The sequence below is a fragment of the Ptychodera flava genome, chromosome 4 (assembly GCF_041260155.1).
Source record: "Ptychodera flava strain L36383 chromosome 4, AS_Pfla_20210202, whole genome shotgun sequence".
Taxonomy (NCBI): Eukaryota; Metazoa; Hemichordata; class Enteropneusta; family Ptychoderidae; genus Ptychodera; species Ptychodera flava.
Window position 1 is genome coordinate 45,061,327 of NC_091931.1, and position 19,251 is coordinate 45,080,577.

General features: G+C 39.1%; 2 protein-coding genes across 2 annotated transcripts in view; both read left to right on the forward strand.

Moving 5' to 3' along the window:
* Window positions 1–1,475: 1,475 nt before the first annotated feature.
* On the forward strand, window positions 1,476–10,178 carry LOC139131935 (uncharacterized). Its single transcript, XM_070698259.1, has 7 exons — window positions 1,476–1,824; window positions 3,199–4,263; window positions 5,054–5,213; window positions 5,808–6,059; window positions 6,363–6,464; window positions 7,172–7,378; window positions 7,811–10,178. Exons 2-7 carry the CDS (start codon window positions 3,757–3,759, stop codon window positions 8,098–8,100), a joined length of 1,518 nt encoding a protein of 505 aa, XP_070554360.1. The 5' UTR covers window positions 1,476–1,824; window positions 3,199–3,756; the 3' UTR covers window positions 8,101–10,178.
* Window positions 10,179–12,844: 2,666 nt separating this feature from the next.
* LOC139131936 (uncharacterized) overlaps window positions 12,845–19,251 on the forward strand; it is an 8,243-nt gene continuing 1,836 nt past the window's right edge. The window contains exons 1-5 of the mRNA XM_070698260.1: window positions 12,845–12,935; window positions 14,327–15,301; window positions 16,377–16,533; window positions 17,088–17,315; window positions 17,786–17,887. Coding sequence (XP_070554361.1) covers window positions 14,357–15,301; window positions 16,377–16,533; window positions 17,088–17,315; window positions 17,786–17,887 — 1,432 coding nt within the window. The 5' untranslated portion in view covers window positions 12,845–12,935; window positions 14,327–14,356. The remainder of the gene's footprint in view (window positions 12,936–14,326; window positions 15,302–16,376; window positions 16,534–17,087; window positions 17,316–17,785; window positions 17,888–19,251) is intronic.

Genomic DNA, 19,251 nt, shown 5'->3' on the forward strand with positions numbered 1-19,251 from the left:
GAAGTACTTGCAAACTACAATAATACTGATCACACTAGTATTTCAAATCAAACCGTATATTCATATGATGCCTACTAAGACGACCTTGCTTGTCTTCTGGAGACCAATATTCACCCATGAGTCGACAAATATTATGACACCTCACGTATCGTTCGATTATCGTTATTGGCTTAGACTTAGTCACTTGTCTTATGGGGAAAATCGTGATAAAATATGGTTTAGGAGACTCATGCTCGATCGGTTATGTCATATCGATCGCTTAAAATAGCAAAGGCAAGATTACGATTTCCCGTGTTGTAAGTGTCACAGCCCAAGGTAGAGAGTCAGTTCTATGAACGGCCCAGTTTTCCGCTCGCCGCATCTGTAACTGGTTTCAAGCAATTACAGAACGGATACTGCATAGTTTGTTGCTAGTCGTACTTAAGAACACAATAATTGTACTGTAATGTCGTCCAACTCAACTGGAGTGACGTGGCGTATAGACCTGAGGGTAGAACACGTGCTTTTCTGCGCAACCAGTGCAAGACAATTTGCTATGCGCGCAAAAAGAAGCGCACTAAACTCAGGTACATTTGCAGAGGTAAAGATCACCTCACAGGGCGCAGAAAAATGTGTACGAAATCCGGATACGTCCACAGTGGTCAAAATCACTTCATAAAGAGTTTCCTACACATGTTTTATCTCTTTTTGCGATATGCCACGTGACGAAGTTTTAGCCAATCGCGGTAGTCGAATCACATATCTATACGTGAGGTGCAATAATCTTGAAAGAAAAGTCAGTCTCATGATAGTTTCAGAAATACAAGGCGTACATGGTCGGTTCAACCGAACGTACATCGAGAGAATTTGATGCCTTTGTTTCGTCTTGATCATTCAATTTAAATTTAGTTATTTGTGTAGGAGTAAATTATGTCAATTTTACAAAGTCATCACAAAACATGTTTCTCAAGCTGATAGGATTTTACGTATTTTTGACATAGACCTAACAATTTGGAGGGGAGAGTGAAGCTGTTCGTAACTGCCCTTCCACCAGTATATGCACAAAATACCCTCCCAAAGAATAATGCTCTCTGCCCTCTAGTATCTACAGTCTGCCCGCTCACCTCTCCCTACAAAAATTCAGGTTCTCCTCTCTCCTCTCCCAACCACTCATCCCACCCGCTTAATCTTCTGTGGCTATCCCCCCTCTCTGCCCATTTTCCGTTACCCACTGTCAGGAATTTTCTCACCGCCCACTCTGAAATTTCTTCCCCTGCTCATGGCTTTATCTCCTACCCTACCATTGAAAAACTGTGCACGAAAACTTTTTAGCCCGAACAATTATGTTTGCTGAACCCAATATACTGTGCTCCGCTTTGTCAACGTGAAAATTGAAGTAGCCATGCATGTTGTGAATAATAGGTCTTTCTTCGGTTATTCCTATTGTCTGTCTTTTCCGTATTTTAAGTATTATTCTCCAAGCACAACAGTTCCTGTGTAGCCAGGACGTTGTTAGTCAGTCGGACAAACGAAATACAGACATCTGAACCTGAACTTCAAGACTTACGATGTTTGGCCATCGACGTCGACGTCACAATCATGCAATGCAAACTCAGTTTTCAAGAGGTCAAAGGTCTACGGTTGAATGACCCTTTCTATTGATCAGTACTGAAGGTATCTGGACGTACTTGTCAAAACTTTTGTCATGTTAATAAAGTGCGCCATGTTAGTCGGTGGACATGACAACAGCAAAGCCAAGTTGTGATCGGAGGTGTGACTGGATCTGCTTATGGAGGTAGAAACGGCCTCCGTTATCTGGTGCAAAGTATAGACTGAGGGTATCAGGTGAGTGAAATTCACCGAATTTCTCTATATATAAATATACTATATCAGTCAAAGAGGCTTCTTCATTAAACTTTTACTAAAGAGCAGGTACGTGAAGCCATTGGGGATAAGAGCAGGTCCGTGAAGCCATAGGGGTTGGTGACGATGTCTAAAACGACTGTGGTTTTCCGGTCAACTTAGCTTTTTGGCATACGAAAGTGTCGCCTGTTTCTAACATTGATATACCCTTCATCTCGATGACACTGTTGTTAATTGACTCCGAACAACGCCGAATTTCCCACCTGTACTTGTCTGAGATGACTACACCTTGGTGCACCACTATTACGGCACGCATTGTCACGCATTGTCAGTGGTTTGTTGCATGTCGGCAACCATGCATCGTAAAGATTACGCCGTATACCCCTGTAGATAAGACCCGCACGTTAACTGACAGTGTGCCTCCTCTACCTATACATCGTCATGGAGACACTTCTAGCTCCATGATCCGTGAAGTACTGCTTCTATCTATAACTACAATATCGCTCACCGTAAGTAAATTCGTTGTACAGACACATTTCAATTAAAACAATCGACCAAATTGTTGGTTTATCAATACTAGGCTGACGATCTGTCAAACCAAGTACTTTCTGTCGGTTCATCATTGACACGATGGATACACTTAACTTTCGTTACATGCATATTCAACCCCGTGAAGTGACTTGTTGGTGAAAAGAAAAGAATAATTCTAAGGTCAAACTTTGCATTTTGGATTGATCGTAGATAAACGGGTATGGAAATAATATCGATTTATTATTGTTCTCCGGAAATACTTATTAGATCAGGGACGAAGACCACGAGTTTCTGCTGTCTTGCACAGACATAGTGTGCTTCATTCTATCAGTCACATTGCCTTAAAAGTTTACAACATTTTGTAAACAATACAGAGAATTATTTGGTTAGATTAGATGGGTGTAATGTTTCAATTTCTTGCTGCTAATTTTCAGAGATGTGATTTCTATCTCTTTACCTGGATTATGTTGTAGACTTTCACAACATGTTTCAAGAAGCCCCTACTCTAGAAATTAAACTCTTCGCCCTTCCGTCGTCCATCTAATTCTTTGGAAATTTGGAGCGCCTCATCATACCACGCACTCTGTGACTGTCTCCATGAGCCGTCAACAAACTTGTTTACAGGTTGAATTATCCAACATACAATTATGTAACGTATTAGTAACCGTATGTACGCAGGGTAAACGGGTGTTTTTTGGTCGACATTTTACAAACAGTAGGGACGAAATAGACCGATATTTTTTTAAGGTAGTACGATCAATTTTAGAATCGCCTCTCAATATATATGCCACTGGAAATTCATGATGGTGTTATTATGTATTTCAGATTAACCGTTGGCGCGAGAATTGATGATATTTAGCAGTAAACGAGATCATCTGCAAATATGGGATCAGCGCCAAGTAGAAATGCAGCGCCACCTATGGCGAGTGTGAATGCTAAAACAGTACCCCAAGTTGAAGTTAAGGAGGTAGACGAGTCTGAATTATCTGAAGACTACGGTACACCTCCTAAAGATGACGCTCAAAACAAAAGGAATGAAGAGAGATTTAATGACAATGACGATACGCCAGATACTGGGGAAATCGTACAGGGAAAGAAGAAGCTCTTGGACTTGACAGAATATCTGAAAAATACATCAGTCGAAGATCTACACACTCAGAAGGCGCTAGACACGTTGTTAACGGTAGACAGCGTGCTCGGTGACTTTTCGTCATATGAAAACATGCCAAAAATGAAAAAATATGGAAATACTTGGCGGAGATTGGATTTCCAAAAGTGTTTGCTCTTCTGTGGGACAAACTCCGAGTTCCTATAGATGATGGACTCGACAAACATGAAGAAAAGGTCATCTATGCGTTTGCTTTGTTTGAGGGTTGCAAAACTATGATCGGTGGACTCTGTGACCAATCAGCCCGATTCTCATGTGAGCTTGGTAAAGCGGGTATCATCGAACGGTTAGTGTCAGACTTAGAAAACCCAAGACTTCAACCGAACAAGATCAGTGAAAACAGCAGTGTCATGGAGGAAGACGCCATCTACGGTATGCTTCGAAGTTCAATAATGTGTATGCACAATTCCATCAAAAACTGGCCGGATAACAAACCATATTTCAGAAAAGCAAACGCGGTCAATCTTCTTCACAAATATCTGCTGAACTGTAAAAACCAAAGTATTCGGGCGAATTCCCTGTTCACATTGGTGTACATCGTTACTGAAGAGGAGAGCGACAGAATCAGTGCAGGCGAAGAAATCGATTTCTTCATCAAAACCCTGGACTCGGCTTTGAAAAACAGTTACAGTCACCACATGTGTGAAGTTGGTGATTACACATTTACAGCGATGGAGATTGTGGATGGGATTATTCGCCTGGCTGCTAACGACGGTAATAAGGTAGGATACAATAGAGGAAAATGTATCACCGGGCGTCGCGGGGGGGGGGGCGGTGGGACCTGGAACGGCAAATAAAAAAAATGAACCGTGACAGGTGTAAAGCGACTACGACACATAACACGTCAATGACTCGCAAACTTTCTTGACATTACATCTTTTTTACATTCGTTGACTAAATCACCAGAATGACCGAACAATATGCAGGAACAAACCATAGTATGCTACTGTCTACATGAAAAAACCGTATAAAATCTCCTTGCATCTAACTACCTTGCCCGGCTCTACAACATATTGTTGGTACGTACAACAGCAACAACAACAACTACTATTACTACTACTACTACCACTCTCTCCCTCCGCTCTCTCTCTCTCCTCTCTCTCTCTCTCTCTCCTCTCTCTCTCTCTCTCTCTCTCTCTCTCTCTCTCTCTCTCTCCCCCTCCCCCCCCTCTCTCTCTCTCTCTCTCTCTCTCTCTCTCTCTCTCTCTCTCTCTCTCTCTCTCTCTCTCTCTCTGAGAATATCGAACTTTGAACAGTTAAATAACTATATTTTACGTTATGGCAAGTTTACACCTGAACACTGACCATCTTAACATTCCCTACCCAACAGTTTGGGTAACTGATAGGCTTAGGGTAAGTGTGGCATCACTTCATGTCTTTGGGATAACTGCACTAGAACTAAAATGGCGCCATGTTTACTCATGAATTGTCATCAATCTTTGTGTTCTTTCCTCCTTTTTTCAAAATAACATGGTAATTATCATTCAATTTCTTTCGATTGTGAACCCACAGGAAGCTTTGGTGCAAAGGGGAGTTCTGCCTCTACTGACTAAGTTGTTGAAGGACGACTCTACTGAGAAAGAGAACGAGCTGGCAGCAGTTGCCATTTGGAATCTATCGTTCCATGATAAAAACAAAGACAAGATCCAAGAGGAACCTGGCTGTGTTGACAGTATGTAACATTTGTCAGTTACAAGTTTGCTTTATACTTCGTTAAAATACAAATTACTGCTTATATGTTTTGTACACTTTGCTACTTTGACATTGGTTATTCAATTAAATCTTCATGACAAGTCTTACATGGAAATTTTTAACGATGCTAATATTGTGCTTCAAGTTGTTTACCTGTGTCTTCGTTCACCCAGTTTTCCCCATCACGTCGTTCGCATAACAACCGGCGTCTAGGTTACTGTTAAGCGTTTGAAATAGTACATACCTCAACATTTGCGTAAGGAAACATTGGAATAAGATACATTAGGAGTCATAGGGAAGGCTGTAATGGCAAATTTAAAATTTGAAATAGCTGCTATTTTCTCTCTCAGTAATGCTATATGTAATTTTCATTTTCAAATTTGGCAGAGTAAACTTTTTTTTGAAAATATGTTCGCGTGACGCATAATGCTAGACAGTTAAGTGATAAGAAGAAGTTGGCGTCATATACTCATACTCAAAATTTCGGGGAAGTCATTGACTTTCACATATTATATTTTTCTTACATTACCCGAGATATTCAATTGTTGTCCAATTGTATTCATTCTTTCAATAGATTTGAAACGTTTGAAACATTCGTCAAATCAAGCACTACAGAAAGCTTGTGAGGGAACACTATGGCAGCTTGGTGGTATGGAACAGCAAATCGAAATGAAGTCTCTGATAGGAGAGTTAGATAACGTCAGTGAGGGGAAAGTGGGTCACGTGATGATTAGCTACCAATGGGACTGCCAGAAGTTGATGGTGAAGTTAAAAGACAAGCTGAAAGCTGCTGGATACAAAGTATGGATGGACGTTGAGCAGATGGGTGAGTCTTTCAGTTAATATGGTGTTGCTATGATACATGACAAGCTTTTTATCTCTGAGTCAGCATTTAATATTTACACCATGAAACTCGAATTTCACATTTTATGTAATTTATCTAATTGCAATCAGTCGACGGCATTGTAAATATAGAGGCAATTTTTGACAAGCATTGGCAAATGACTTTTTCTGGCATTTGTCCGATTTTCATTCTTCTGTTATTGGTTGAATCACATGACCTGGTAAACAGAATGCATCAGGACGCAAGAAAGCTGTAAGATAAAATAACTTCCACTCTTCATTTCAGCTGGTTCAACACTTGAAGCAATGGCAGCAGCTGTTGAAAACGCTGACTGTGTACTCATATGCATGTCAGAAAAATACAAAGACAGTCCCAGCTGCCGTACAGGTAAATATCTATCAAAACTGGTTTTCTCTGCATAGCAGTATACAGGGAAGACTAGAAGTTTCGGCACTTGGGGCGCCCTCGTCCTCTTGCTCGTCCTCCGAACGCCATATTTTTTCTTCTGTAGTGAAGAACCAGATTTTACACAGTGCAGTAGTGTCTTTCCCTGTTCAAAGTTCAATCTTGTCTGACTTTTGTTGCTCTTTCCCCATATCTTATTCTGTTCGAAAAACGGCGTTTCTTGTTCCTCTTCCCCTAAAGTCAGATTTGAAACTTCGGCTTGTCAACACGGTCTCTGTTATAGCAATGTCCAACATTGGAGAATTGAATTAGTTAGGACATGGAGATACAGGCAAGACTGTTAGAATTAGAGTTCTTTTGTCAATAATGACGTTGCATTATTGTACACAATTTTGTTGGTAAGGCTAACATTTCTAATTAGACACACTCTTCGGTCGAGAATGAGAATATTATTTTATGCCCCTTAAATTGGTTTAGATAGCACTAAAACATACCCACACATGTAGCGATTAATCAACACTTTTTCAGTGATCACCACAATAATCCATCATGAACATTTCAAGCTAATTGGGATCATTTCAGTGGAACATGATATCAAAAAGGTTTATGAAAGAAAAGGAGACAGAAAACTTGAAATTTTAACCTCCCTGATATCATGCTGTTGTATTTTGATGTCATCATCCAAACAGAGGCAGAGTATACTTATAAGCTGCGGAAGGACTTCATACCAATCCGGGTCCAACAAGACTACTCGCCAGACGGCTGGCTTGGTATTCTCATCGGAACTAAGCTGTATTTTGACATCAGTTCAGAGATAAGATTGACTGATACGACACCAAAGGTGATCAAAGAGTTGGGAGACAGGGGAAAATGCGGTCAAAAGCAAACTGTTGCAAGTAAGTTAATTCAAAGGAAACAGTGCATACTGAACTTTTTAAAAGCATTTACGAGTGACAATTCACTCAGATAAATCCGAAGCATTATCATCAACAAGCAGCAGGGGAATAAAACATCCAGGAGGTACTTCCATGCAAGATATTAAAATTAGATCAGGAATACCAATTCTCCTCATCATATATGTGGTCTACTCACTTCTACCAACAACATATGCAATCATAGAGAAATATATCTTTTTATGTTTACTCTCCAAAATAGAGAAAAGTTTTTGTTTTAAAGTTTAGAGCTCCTTCTTAGAAGACAAAAAAATATATAGGATTGTGACCACGAATTGAGTGTCAATACTCAGTGTATAATATAAGCATATGATATCAATGACAATCTCAAACACTTAATTTATATTTCTATTCTGAACGTTGAATATTCCACAGAGCAAGCAAAAGAGAAAGTAACGACCACTGGCGGCGCTCCACGTCCACAAAACGAATCACCGGTCGAGTCTTGGTCAGCGAAAGACGTCACAAAATGGTTGGGAGAGTATGGACTGGCCCACATGACTCAACATTTCGCAGGGTATGACGGGAAGGCAGTCGTTGAAATGAGAATGATGGAGATGAGAGCACCGGAATTCTTTTATTCATGTCTGAAAAATGAGTTGGGTTTCAAGAAATTATTAGATTTGACAAGATTCACCCGAGCTTTGCGAGAAATCGATATCTAATAATTTTCTCATCATCTCATCACGCAAAATACGAATCATAATTTCATATTCTTTTAAGACTGTGTTAACTAACGAGTTTTAGCTGGGCTATGACGATGCTGATGGTTTTGTTCATTGTCCCGTTTTCTGCTGACTATGTAACCACTGAGAGCGCAGCCAGCGGCAGGGTTGGGCAAGGAACCAACTTATATTACCATGCGTACAAAAAATGAAAAAAAAATAGTTCTGTCAGATTATTCTCCAGACTTATTATATATGTTTTATTTGTATATACAGTCTCTATACACATACTTATTTTGAAGATTGAACAGTTTGTGTGAGAAAGCAAGCTGATCAGTATAGAACGTGAATACGTTGTGTAATCATGTGAGATAACAGTGATTCTTGAACTACTCCTCTGCTATTTGCTCGGAAAGAATATGTTTGACATCGACATTTGCAACATGTACATACATCCTGACATTCCAGATTTAAATTTTCATTCCACCTTTTCATCAGTTCTGGTTAAGTTTTCGCAATTTCTTCAATAGGAGACTAGTTTCTTTCTTAACCAGATTTGAACCAGATCACTGAGGAAACGTACTTAGACGGTGCACTGGACAAAACAAGTTGCCATATTTCTCCAGAACACGTTATTATTACCAAAAATATTTCATATCATTTACATAATTTATATTATACTGTAAATATTACATTGGGATTATTTGTTGACTGTAAATCATGTATCGTAAAAAAACATTTAGAGGCTTTGAATTGTGCTATTATTTTAAACAAATTCAATTGACACATGGCAAAACGTATAGCTGTCAGAAGACTTTACATTGTATAGTGAAGTGTTATTTAGAAACCAACAAGTGAAGATTGTCACAAGGAGACCTTTGAACTCATGATATTATACCCTCGAGCAAGGCACTTTACTTGGCATCGCTTCTTCCTTATCCAAACGATGTTCAGGATGTTGAAACCTTAAGTTGTAATGATAGACAAATCAAAACAAAATAAATAAACACGCAATACAGGGTGTCTGCAGACTTCTCAGGGAAGATAGCAAGGAAACAGCGTTGTATGAAATATCCTCAGGTAGGAACCGCGTATCAACAGCGACTTTCCTCAGCGGTCTATAACTCAAAAACCGTTGCTGTTTACTTCAAATCGATACACATATTTACATAAATGTGTGATTTTTGAGAGCTGACGGAGACACTTGAATTGCATAAGAACCAGGATTGTCCTGGGCGTCTTATTATTCTGTATTCTTGTGCTGTGTAAGACAGTTCCATTATTTTGAAGTTTATCAAGAAATACTAATTCCTGAAGGTTAAAATCAAGACTGTGTACTTGAGATTGTGTTCCGTGGTTTTACACATCATGGTCGTATTTTTTAGGAAAAGTGTCATTCAATTGTTTGCTTGTGAAAACAATAACCGAAAAGGCAATTGTTCTACATACTGACATCTAAACAATACTTTACTTTTTAAAATCATCAGCATTATCATTATTCTGATATTCAGTCAATATTGCTTGTATACCACCAGTCTTTTCAAATAATTGATGATACATACATACATACATACATACATACATACATACATACATACATACATACATACATACATACATACATACATACATACATGTAAATATATATACATATATGTTAACACACTGACTTACTGACTGACATATACATTCTGAAACGTACTGACATATTGACTTATGACGTATTCACTTATAAACATACTGACATCATCGAAAATTTACTGGGATACGAACATACATACGGTTACCGTTCCCTTGTGTTTTATTATATATACTTATTATTTTATCCCAGGAGATTATGAAAGATAACTTTGTACCTGATCTGTTGTCTGACAGAAGTGCTCAGTTGACAAATATATACGATTCAAAAATGTCCTAGATATATCTATAGCTACATATTCTGTAATCCCATAGCAGAGGATCTTTGGATCTCAAATGCAGTTGTTGTAACCTTATATTCTTCTCACACTTTTTTTGTCGTAAAGTTTGAGTTAACAAATAAAATATGTTGCGAGTAAGTTTCTTTGTCGAATCACAAATATGTTCAGATCTAGTTTCGACTTCAAGTTGAGATACAAGCATTGTTCAAAAGAATACAAACCACAGTCTACCTTGTTTACTTACTTGGGTAAATGTTTTTTGAAGAAATTTCACCCAAGAGATGTCAAAACCCACCTGTATAAATATCTGGTATTTAACATGTCAACATATCGTGTAGGCCTATACCCTCATGGTGTCAATTGTTATTGCTCGAATTTAGATGAACATTTACGTCATTTTGACAAGCTGAAGTCTGCTGATCACTGTTTTGATAAGTAGAACATTGAACTTGGGCACAATAGGTTCGATAAATAGAAAAACGGTTGGATGTTTTCAAAGTTAACGGTAACCCCGTTCTTCGCCATGTAGTTACTCTTCAATCACATGTCCTTCGCTCATAGCAGTTCCTCTACAATCAATCGAAATCTCGACGACGAATATTAATCTGATCATAATCTGCCCCCCCCCCCTTCTCCACTACCGGCGAAGGACGGACTGTGACCTGATATGATGTTGTTTCACTTTGAACACAGCTGTACGTTGTTGTTAGTGGCATACTTACTGATGGTGGTTCTCAGATAACAGATGTTGTACGTTTTCCATAAGTACATGTGTGATAGTAAGACTTGTTTATACTTGAAAATTCGACAAAGGAGAGATGAATGGCCTCGGAGCATATCAGTTCTCTTCTAAGATGTCCAGATTTCCTTAAGGAAAGGTAAAGCACACACCGAGGCAATTCTTTCGAAGTGGTTGTAATGGTAATCAGCCGTCTTCAAATAGTTGTCCAACAAATGTTGTGTTAATAATGACAATACCACTTGAATGCGTGCTATCAGGGGGCGTACATTCAACATGACCTCTAGCTATGAAACCCGTACAACTTTTACATCAAAGGCGTATTTCTATACGGAAATCACATCACAGCTACACCTAGGGACCCTGGAATCCAGGGTTTCAAGGTCGATGCCTAGATTCGGAGCTTAAAGCTAATAGGCTGCCTGTGATGTAGAACGAGACTGGTATACTTGTCGTCGATATTTACATGACGTTGGTCTGAGAACTTGACACCATTCTGACTCGATAGAAAGATGGTGACATTGGCTATCAAATGGGCAGCTCATGACGTCGTACAAAAATGTCGAATATTGTTTTATATGCAGCCGGGACAGTTCGGAATAGTATAGGCGGTTCCCCTCGATCTCACTGACATTGCCAGTATTCATTGAGTGCATTCTTACTTGCTTGCTACTCACAACAACTTCACTGCTGTCCATTGTCTTTCTCACACCCCTTGTCGATTTCATTCGCTGTACGCACTTTAGTAACTTGGCCTCAACATCATGTACCAACAGTAATGTTGTCACAAATGAAATGCCGGTGAAATGCAAACTTATCTCCTTTCTTATCTGATTATTTACTGCTATTGGTATATATCGGTCTGTGGTCTCTTTCTATCTTCATATTTACCTGTCAATGAATTAACCTTGTCCCTTCCCATCTCTCACAGTTTCTGCCTGTATTTTGGTGGCTGTATCAACGCTAGACTTACTGTGGTGGTTTAACATCATGCCCGACGCTCTTAGTAGGGATCTTTCCACACAAATGTGACTCGATCATCGAAATGGTCAGAAATCCTGATTTGAGATAGTATCAGGGTGGCTTGCCATGGAAACGATTGACCACAAATTCATGGCATTGATACTGTCTCCCTAAAACTGTAGGCAAAGTTGATCATCTTTTAAAAATAATCTGTTATTCCTTTTGACATTAGTGTGGCCTCTGTACTATCTCTTCAGGTCATGCAGTGCACTTGCGAACCGTTCCGCAGTGTAGAATCTGTCCTTATTAGCGTTCACACTACTTCCAGATTTTCAAAAACATAGAAACAAACAAACAAAAAGTACGCTAAAGCGCTTCAAAACAACATGACTAATATAATGTTGTCATGATTTGTTCATGTACTTTAATTTTCGATAATTTTTTTTGGAAATTCGTGTCCTATATTTAATGTCTTGATGGATATGCGTTTTCATCCGGCTATGATTGCTGACTGTAATATTCACGGTAAAACCAGCTTACATTTTTAATGTTATTGTTTTCAATATTTTATGCACACTCTTTCACCAATCTCATATCCAATTGTCTTTTTAATCTGATCAATTAACGAGTCGAATTTTCCTGGTAAAATTAGTGGTAACATCTACTTCAAAGAAAATTAAAGACAAAGTGACAAGGGAGTAACTGACAGTGACAAATGGCGTTTTTATTTTTGTTCAATAAAATTGACGCAATCTGTCAGCCAGAAAAGGAAGCGTTCTTGTTCACTATTCACCCAAAATATTGATTTCGCTATGCAAAATGGGTACCGATAAAAAAGGCCACGGTATCGATCTTATATGATGCTACATTGTAACATGAATTCTTTGCCAGGCTGTGGCAAATTGACAGCGATGTACCAGGACAGAAGGTGAAACTTAAGGTTCATAAAACTGGAAAAACGTAGAATTTCTCAAACAAAGTCGATTTGTTGATTTGTCCCGCTAGAAAACGTGCATAAACATAACTGTTTTAATTTAAGTGTCTGTGGTTACGTCGAAAACATGTGGCATCCTTTGTTATGCAAATGAACATTAATCTTAGGGGAGGCCAAGCCAAGAAGAGTACAGGGTAGTGCAGATCGGGGATAAACATCGCGTTGTGATGCTGCCGACGTAACGGAAATCTAACGTGGTCAAGATGACGTACAAATCTGAGTAAGTATTGCCCCTGCTGCTTGATGGAACGCATTTATTGTTTTGTCACCAATGATAGCAAGGTTGAGGTGAGATTTTTCTGCAATGGACATAGTTCTGTCACTTTTTCCCGTCATGTCGCAGTGGGTCGGTAATTTGAACAACGAGCAAAGTTGTCCACCTTCGCCTTACATAACATTGACATTGTATCCATATTTGTGCCTCAAGTATTCCATGAATGTTCCACAATATTGACTTGGATTCTGCTCAACGTTTAAAATGCTGTATATCATCGCAAGATCGTCAAATACACTGCACCTTAACTAACTGTCATTCGTTCGACCCGTCCTTGTATAAATAGTTAGGAGATTTTTACTGCTTGAAATCGAATTTAATGGCGGCGTTCATGTCTCAGGGATTCTTTCACTGATACTTCATATTTTCATAAAACTGACAGAAATGCCATCTGCTCTCAGAGGCTTATCCTTCTCTACAAACTACAGAATTAAACGTTTTGTTACATTTCGAAAACAACAGTTCTTCCATAAGTACAATTGGTGCAGATTCACAACCAATGTTATAACAGTCCGAAGTTTAAGCCCAGAACTACAGACTAACAATGCGTATTGATCGTCTTCTGTATTCATTTGTTGTGGGATTTGATGGCAGTCCAGCCATCACTGAACCCCAATGGCGTCTTTCTTTGATATGTATATCTGTCCTTCCGCCTTTAGGGTTTAAATCTCAGAGGGGGTAAAGATCTTACAAGGTAGCGATTGAAATACCGTTATTCTAACAGACACGCGTTTGTAGTCGCCATGGTTGAAATACTTGTTTACTTACGGACTCAAACACGGATGTTGGATCAAACAAAACCTTTTGGCGATACCACTCGTGGGCAATTAGCCAGTCTAATTTAGCCAAGAGCTTCAATTGTTTTAACTACACTGTCTACAAAGTTTCTTCCAAAAGTGGCATGTAAATTCTAATCACGTCTTTACGCTGTAACAGAGACTATCCTAATGGCTATTGGTCGAAATTCAGTCTTTTATAACTAAAAGCGAGCCAGTGAAAGTAACCGTCTTCAATGCCGTAATATGAAATGTACATGTTTGAAAATGCTTGAGTATAACACTGACAAACTAGCCTGAGGTGAGATTCCATACAACCACAGTTTTTGCCGCGATGCATACTAGCAAAGAGTCAGGTTTCTGCTGCCGGTTTAAGAACAAGAGAAGTTCAGGCACTTTCTATAGGAAAGATTTGCCCGGAGACTGAAAATTTCAAATGAGCATTTGCAGTGTGATTACAGTCATTCAATACCAGGACTCAAAACGAAAATCACTTTCAGCATTTCTCATTCACGAGAATGGATGATGTATTTGGTTTATCTTGTCTGTTTCAACTGGCAGGTGAGACTGTCTACTTTCCAATGATGCAAGATGGGAGGCTCACAAAGTAAAACAACGTCCCCTCTCGTGCTTCCATACGCCAACGGCACTCTGCCAAATGGTCGTGCCAACACCAGTACTTCGTCACAGAGGTCGAGAAGCGACGAACCAGACGAGGATGAAATCAAGGAGGGTAAAGCGGCGCTGACCAGAGTGGTCAGATACTTGGAGAAGAAGAACGTGGGTGAGTTGGGAACTCGGGAAACACTTCACATGGTGATGGAACTCGACACACCTTTTGGTGATCTGCCGTCCAGTCAGGAAACTGAGAAAATCCGGGAGTACTGCCGACACCTGATAAAGATAAACTTCCCCAAATTGTTTGTGAAAATTTGGAAGAAAATCCACTCTGCCATCGATACCAAGAGTGTGGAGGAACACGATGACACGTTTGCGTTTCAAGTGTCTGTTTTGGAATGCATTAAGATAGCTCTAGCTCATTTGTGCAATCACTCATCGGAGCTTGCTTGTTCTCTTGGCGAAGCGGGTACTGTTGAACTCTTCCTGGGAGACTTACAGCATCAACGACTGCAGCCCGACAAATTTCCCGCGCTCAATGTAGACGCTACGAAAGACATTTACTTCGGAATTCTTCAGAGCACGCTAGTTTGCCTGCATAGCTTAGTCAAGAATTGGGCAGACAACAAACAATACGTCAGCAACGTCAACGGGATGATGATGTTACACAAATATGCTCGAAAATGCAAAAACAGAGACATCAAAGTTATCTCGCTTTTCACGCTCAGTTATGTCTTGAATGAGGATGAATATGAGTTGATAAGTTCAAGTGAAGATATAAGATTGTTTGTGGCTACTCTGGAAGCAGCTCTAGACAGCGAAGACGTGCCAAGAATCTGGGAGACCGGTTTCTTTTCGTTCAGTGCTAAAGACATTGTAGCGGCTATTAACCAGCTTGCTTTGTACGACGACAATAAGGTAATGAATGGCTTTCCAAGCGGAATTATCCATTTAAGGTCGCTAGGTGTAATTGGTTTACTAGGCTTGGCATACCAAAACACCCGCAGACAAAATAATGATCACATCTAAATTCCTGCCTTTCAAAGCTGTAGATTCACCAGATGAAAATATTTTCAAATGCCACCGTGGGCAAGCGAAGAGTAAGCAATAAGTTTTTATCTCTGTATTTACAAAATAATTGCCAGGCATGGTATCTATCGTCACACTTCTCATTGTACAAATTTGCATTAGTAAGGAAACAATGCCTCGACAAACTACACAATGAAAAGTGCTCTCCTATAAATAACACCGTTGAACTACACGAATCTAACAATCGAGTTTTCAAGCTTTGGTGTACGAATTATTCCAATCAAAGACTGGAGGCATTTTGTGTAGCAGTCAGGGAGGGGAGAAAAAACATTTGCAAACAAATTTAATGTATCTTATTAGACAAAAAAGGGAATACATTAGAAAAATATTTCACACGAGTAATCAAACTATCGACATTGTTACCATGCATGTTGTCATCTTTTGCCCAATACATCACAAAAATAAACTTGAGCCCAAAATCTGCATCGGACGTAAATTAAAGCTTAGGGGCCATATATAATATTTATCCGACGTTGTTCGAAACTGTAATGACTTGTTTTTGTTTCGAAAGAAAAGAGTCTGAAAGTGAAATACGATGAGAATGTCATGATAATGCAATTGATAGAATTCATTGCCTTTAGTGTGTCCATTGAATTAGACTGCATAAGCCTTGGCGATTAATCGTAGCGTTTGCAATAGAATCGTTAACGGCTCTGATAGTGTTAAATGTTACTATAAAGTTGATGATGATGATGATGATGATGATGATGATGATGATGATGATGATGATGATGATGATGATGGCGGCGGTGGTGGTGGTGTTGATCATGATGATGATGATGATGATGATCATGATCATCATCATCATCATCGTCGTCGTCGTCGTCATTATCATCATTATCATCATCGTCATTATCATCATCATCATCATAAAGAAAGTAATCCATTTGTCTTGTTTCATCAGGTTCGGTTGGTAAATGGTCGAGTTTTGCATCAATTGCTGAGACTTCTTGATGATGAAACAGACAGCACCGAAGAAGAGAAAGAGCTGACAGCAATCTCCTTGTGGACACTGTCATTTCACGCAGATAACAGAGAGAGAATGGAATACATCGTACCAGGTAAACTCCGATAAACACCTTAAGACATCTGCTATACTACTTGGACTTCCATGAATATTGTTCATTATCAATAAGTTTTGCCAACGGTTCTGTTCAAGCTATACATATTGTCGCGTATATAGGAATTGAAATCTAGGGACTGTCATATTTGGACATAACGCGGTTGTTATTGTCATCCAACCATATCTACCATGGTTTTGATCAGTTCAAATTTAACTCAATAGCGATGATTGGAATGGAAAATAGACCATTTACCCAATAAAACGTGTTGCATGCATTTTGAAACTGTAAGGAGAATATACAGGGCTTATGTATTTTTGTAAGAGCGAACATCTTATGCAGGACTGTACAGACGAAAATACGCATACACCTTTCTGCATACACGACCAAAGCAAGTTATAACTGCGGAAAGAGCGTTGACCTGCAGAGAAACATAAGCCTGATGTATAGATTTCCATCAAGATAAACAAATGAAAGTCAGGAAGTCTTTTGAGAGACGACTTATCTATTATTCAGATCTCATACTACACCGTTTGCATTCAATTCTGTTTCAGAACTTGAAAGATTGCTGGGTTCATCGAACAAAATCATACGAAAAGCGTGTTGCGGTACCTTGTGGCAGTTACAACGAAACAAACGACCCCAGCCGAGGAGACCACTTTTGACAGGATCCGGTCACGTGATGATCAGCTACCAATGGGACTGCAATGAAGTTGTGATGAAGGTTAAAGAGCGGTTAAAGGCAGCCGGTTACAGGGTTTGGGTGGAAGCAAATAAAACTGGTGAGCAACTTTCACGTATAAACAACGGATTCACGTTTCAATGATGATAATTGCAATTACATGCATAAAGCTGTGACTGTCCTACCATGAGTTACTGGTTTAAATAGCTATCGTTGTGTTATATGCCGCTTCGTATAAAGCCATGATGGCGCTGTATTTTTATGGGACCATATAGCGACATGGTGCATTGCATTACGGAGTCTCTACAAAGATTGAAGAACAGTCGAACAAAAAAATAAAAGGAATAAAAAATATAAATCATATATTTTTTGTGGAAGCACATGTACAGTATTGTGACAACAATGCACTGTGAAATCAAAAAATTGACTGATTTTGAATGATCCCGTGAACGGAATGACCGAATCAATTTCCTATTTTTAAATCTTTCTTCACAATAATATAATTGTCGTATGACTGATAAGAGTACAGATTACCGTAACGATTTATGCCTTTTAAAATTTATTATTCAGTGGGCACAACTTTCCAAGCTGTAACAGAAGCTGTGGAGAAGGCAGAAGTCGTAATTATCTGCGTGTCAGCAAAATACAAGAACAGTCTAATATGCCGTACAGGTGAGTCACAATGCCTGTTTCGTAGGCAAGAAAAAACGTCATTAAAGGAAAAAGAGAACCGTTTGCTGTCAAAGTTTCAAGTATTCATTTACTCCGTTACCTTAACTTTACAATGATGTTTTATCCCTTTTCAAATCGATGGCACAATATTCTTTCGCAGGACAGTTAATCAATCGAAAATAGGAACGAGGCCGCATTAGATCACAAAGCAAAGTGTTAGACCAAAGTCAACATGCTTTATTTCTTTCATCGTGACACTTATCCCGTTAATTTCTCAAATCATCGCTAAACAGTGATGCATTGTTGTTTTATTGAGCTTATATGAAGCACTCTGAGTTAAATGTCTTTGTGAATTTATATGAAGCACTCTAGGTTAAATGTCTTTGTACATTTACTCAAGATCGCGACATTAACAAATACTCATTACGAGGTGGTCTGTATAGACGGTCATTTGTTGCAGGGAGCATATAATTTGGGATGACGCAGCTTGCTCGAAGATAAGCTACCGTCGGCTGCAGGATTCAGTCACTCACAAATTGGTCTGATATTTAAGGTTCCAAGACAAGAAATTGACCTCTTTAATCTAACAATTCTCTGGTGCTTAATAAGCTCAGAACCCCCCCCCCCCCCCGTACATTATGCATTTTCTGAAAGCCTAGATATAGGGGAACATTCCATCCGCGAGAAGACAGAAAAACTGAGACTATTGTTTTCACAATCCGATGTCTCATCATCCTGCTAAAGCGTTAGTTGCCGATATAATCACCTCTGCCATTGAAGTGGTCGCGGTCGGAATCTGAGTGTTAGTTTCACCCATGCGACCGCTGTTCACGTTCCAAAAGTTTAGGTTTTCAGATTATCAGCAATAGTATGTAAAATATATCATTTTCAATCGTGTTTCTGGCGAACATGGACAAGTTGTAATGGTACACAAACTGTCAAATTCATCACGATGTTGCAACCCAAACAATCACGCCGAAATGAATTCTAAGTCATCATGGTCAATTAATGCACAATATGCCATACAATTACCCAAATTGCCAGAAACATCAAACCCGATGCAAAACGATTAGTCATGTTGTCGCCTTTTGCACGTCAACAATACTTATTGGATGGCGATATCAGATAGGCTCTGCTTGCTGATGTTATGAGATCGAAGCATCTTTTTCCAATATTGTATAGAGATTTATGATCAGCTATTGCGGTCATATTTAAAAATAACTTGGTCATTTTTCTTTCTGTTAGGGACTTGGAGCGATCGGTTTTTTTTCTTTGTTTGTATGTATGTTTTATGGTGTATAATAATTATAACGCGTCGCTTATTGGCGTATATAATGGGAATCACCAGCTTAAATACTGTCTCG

Excerpts from the sequence above, each read along its gene's own strand:
- LOC139131935 (XM_070698259.1), top strand. The coding sequence starts at position 3,757 with ATGATCGGTGGACTCTGTGACCAATCAGCCCGATTCTCATGTGAGCTT. Across the intron at positions 5,214-5,807 it reads GGAACCTGGCTGTGTTGACA|ATTTGAAACGTTTGAAACAT; the intron begins GTATGTAACATT and ends TTCTTTCAATAG. Across the intron at positions 6,060-6,362 it reads GATGGACGTTGAGCAGATGG|CTGGTTCAACACTTGAAGCA; the intron begins GTGAGTCTTTCA and ends TCTTCATTTCAG.